Source organism: Cydia pomonella, chromosome 1 (assembly GCF_033807575.1).
Source record: "Cydia pomonella isolate Wapato2018A chromosome 1, ilCydPomo1, whole genome shotgun sequence".
Taxonomy (NCBI): domain Eukaryota; kingdom Metazoa; phylum Arthropoda; class Insecta; order Lepidoptera; family Tortricidae; genus Cydia; species Cydia pomonella.
Window position 1 is genome coordinate 44,584,692 of NC_084703.1, and position 3,549 is coordinate 44,588,240.

Here is a 3,549-nt window from a genome sequence, read left to right on the forward strand (position 1 = left end):
GAAACATGTTATCTCCTTTCCTAAATAATTAGGCGTAGGACGCTGTCTTTTTAATTTCATTGTATGAAATCCAAAATCAACAATAATCGTTCTTTCACCGGTCTCCCTCATTGAAGTCGGTTTTTTTTCTTAAAAATTATGTTATTGTGGGTCAAAGCTTGGGAGCTAAATTTGACCCACTTCCCGCCTTCCGATTGAGTTGAAATTTTGCATACATATGTAAATCGGGTGACAATGCAATATATATATGATGACATGAAGCTGATCTGATGATGGAGACAGGAGGTGGCCATGAGAACTCTGATAATAAAAACAACGCAAACTAATTGTATAAGTTGCCTGTGAAATGAAACGTACAGTCAGCGATAATTTTAAGCCTGTACCAAATTTTTTTGTAGAAAAAAATATGCCAATATTACAATTTTTGCCAAAAATTTATTTCAAATATGTAATGTTGTTTCCTCGTACCCGGCGTCTCGTGTATCAATATCAGTAACATTCTAATTTCGTCTGTAGCAGCGTTCTCTTGCCCATCCGAATGTTACCTTTATTAGGTACGAGGGCTGCTACTTATGGGCCTCTTACTGGAACTGTATAAAATAAAAAATATAGTAAGAAGTAACATAAAAAATGGAACAATTTGGAAGCAGTTACAGTGTACAGCTGGTTTTACATAGTAGCATTATTCCCTAAGCTGTTTCATCTTCAACGGATTTGCTTGTGAAAAATTTCGTGTGATTTTTTACGATTTTCAGTGTGGGTAAACTCAACAATAGTGCATGGATCGACTTTTGGGGAGTAAGTCTCATCGAAGGTTGTTTTAGTGAGTTAAGTCGCAGCGAACTCGACCAAAGCGATAAGTATGATCTCAGTCGCCACGCCAGTTAGTTTTGCGGCTAGTATAATGCTGTGATAGTATCTCGCGCGCGAGTTAAACTGACAGCCTCTTTCTTGTTGATACAGTTAGAATAAATTTATGGCAAAAATTAACCTTTCTTTCCACAGGCAACTAATACTCATCGAAAAAACTCTAAAAACCCCTAACACAATTAGGTTGCGATGTTTTATCACAGAGTTCCTGTGGCTATCTCCTGTCTCCATCAGATCAGCTCGATGGTACCATAATATTGTATTGTCACCTGACTTACATATGTATGCAAATTTTCAGCTTCATTGGAAACCGGGAAAGTGGGTCAAAATAACCTGCAAGATTTGATTACAGACCAGATAAACTAAATAAAAGCTTGTAATAAAGACCGGTAGTCTAACTCGCGCACGAGGTAGCTGTCGCGTCACAGGTCCTAAGTCTACAAGCCTTCTCAGTAGGGGTTAAACAAAGGTAAAGAATACTATCAGCCATAGGTAAAATAAATTTATTCATTGTTTCAATACATTTCAAGGCAAGCTAAAAATAATCTACAATGGATCCATGCATCAGAGTTATCAATATTCTCTGCCATCCTAAAAACAAGTATGTACAGCAGTCTAGCACATATACAGCTTCATTTAGGCCAGTGGCATCAAGGACTTAATAATTATATTTAGTTCTTTTAGTAGAACTTTCATCATCATCTGGTTTTTCTTCTGCAGGCAACACTTTCATACGAACTCCACACACCTCCGCTCCATGCAAAGTCTTGATTGCTTCGTTTGCTGCCTCAACAGATGCATAACGGGCATATCCAACAGTCTTGTTCGGTAAGGTGTACACATTGATAAGGTCTCCAAAACGACAGAATATGTCACGCAATACAGTCAAAGGCGGGGGTTGTGGTTTACATATCAAAAAGCATCTCTTTGCGACTTTGCTGTCTATGTCGGCCAAATCTTTCATAGGGGGCAGTTTTACACTGCAATAATTTAAGTCTGTGCTGTCTGGGATACTTTGATTTGAAATGCCAGCTGTAGCCATCTTGATTAACTTAGAAGCTTCTGAAATAGCTTCAGCCAATTGAGCCAAGTCTGGAGAATTTGACTTGGCTGTGGCAGCCATAGCATTTTGAAGATTGGTTACAGCATCAGGTATGTTGTTAAACTTTTGTTCATGCGGTTCAAATTTTGAGTTGTCTGGTTTGACAAATATCTTTAAGCCTGGCGGGTACTCAAACTTGTTGAGCTTTTCGACTGCGTAAGCTGCAGACACAGGGTTTGAATATTGTACCGTCCCTTTGCCAAAGTTTCTTACCAAGTCCACAAAGTACTGGCACTTCACCATGCCTGGGACTATATCAAAGAATCTCTCTACATGCAATTGTGTGAGGTACGGGCAGCACATAAAGCTAATGCTAGTATAACCATCCGGGCGCACATTCATCATAGAGACTAATGAAGTTCTCATGTTTGAAGACGATCGAGCTAGGGAACTAATGTTAGACTCAAATGCTGTCTCCTGCCGTCTGTGGTGCCCCTTAGGCATGGCAAAGATGGCTCTATACTTCTTGTCACATTTCTCATAAGCTGTGGCTGCTTCGGAAAACTTTCTGAACTTAACATAAGCAAATCCCTTGGAGTCTCCGCTGGTTCTGTCTCGCTGAATGTTTATTGACTCTATTTCACCGTATTGCCCAAAATCTTCCTGCAAGACATCTTCATTGGAAGTTTTGGGTATGTTCAAGAACAACCTCTTGTATTTCTCGTGGTCTTGGTCGTCAGATTCAATCTCCGAGCGGTTGGCTGCGACCATGACTTTTAACGGGCGGCTTGCATTCGGCAAAACTTTGAAATTCATTTCCTCTAGAGCACGCGCCGCTTCAGAGGTTTTATTAAATTTAATGTAGACGATACCTTTAGGATCCCCAGTATTATGGTCGCGGGGCATTCTGATGTCTTCAATGGTCCCAAATTTTGAGAAAGATTGTCGAAAATCATCTTCACTCAATCTTTTCTCGCAAACTATGAACAACCTGGAGTACGTTGGGTGGTCTTCTGACCCGTCGTCGCCTCGTCCATGTTTCCGCCGATGTTCCATTATAATAAATTAACGAAATGTTGCTCTTAATGACTTAGGGTAGTTTTAGTTCAAGTCACGCTAGAAGTTTACGACCGCGATAATTACCGATATACGATGAAAAATATTACTTTAAAGAAAATTATCGATAAAATTAACTTCAGCAAACATATCTAACAAATCAAGATGTTGAAAGGACAAGAGAAAGTATTCCTATTTATATACAAAGCGCCACGCCATTCGGCATTTGCGAACTGTGATGTAGTTGCAGTTTACGCTGTGATGGATGCCCTACCACAAACAAACGTCAGAGAATCAATTTTTTTTCTTTAAAGTGTTGCCCAATTAGATTTAAAAAAATCCTTAATTTTTGCCAATAATTAGCATAAACTAAACGTACGTAGCCTAAAAAAAGGGCTGGTAGCCTAGCGGTAAGAGCGTGCGACTTGCAATCCGGGTCACAGGTTCAAACCCCTGCTCGTATCAATGAGTTTTTCGGAACTTAGTGGCTTTTCGGTGAAGGAAAACATCGTGGGGAAACCGGACTAATCCCAATAAGACCTAGTTTACCCTCTGGATTAGAAGGTCAGATGGCAGTCACT

At 39.8% G+C, this 3,549-nt stretch overlaps 1 protein-coding gene across 1 annotated transcript; it reads right to left on the reverse strand.

Moving 5' to 3' along the window:
- Positions 1–1,357: 1,357 nt before the first annotated feature.
- Positions 1,358–3,244, reverse strand: LOC133524625 (RNA-binding protein 45-like). The gene has a single exon (XM_061860765.1). It carries the CDS (start codon positions 2,966–2,968, stop codon positions 1,529–1,531), a length of 1,440 nt encoding a protein of 479 aa, XP_061716749.1. The 5' UTR covers positions 2,969–3,244; the 3' UTR covers positions 1,358–1,528.
- Between the last annotated feature and the right edge of the window lie 305 nt (positions 3,245–3,549).

Excerpts from the sequence above, each read along its gene's own strand:
- LOC133524625 (XM_061860765.1), bottom strand. The coding sequence starts at position 2,968 with ATGGAACATCGGCGGAAACATGGACGAGGCGACGACGGGTCAGAAGAC.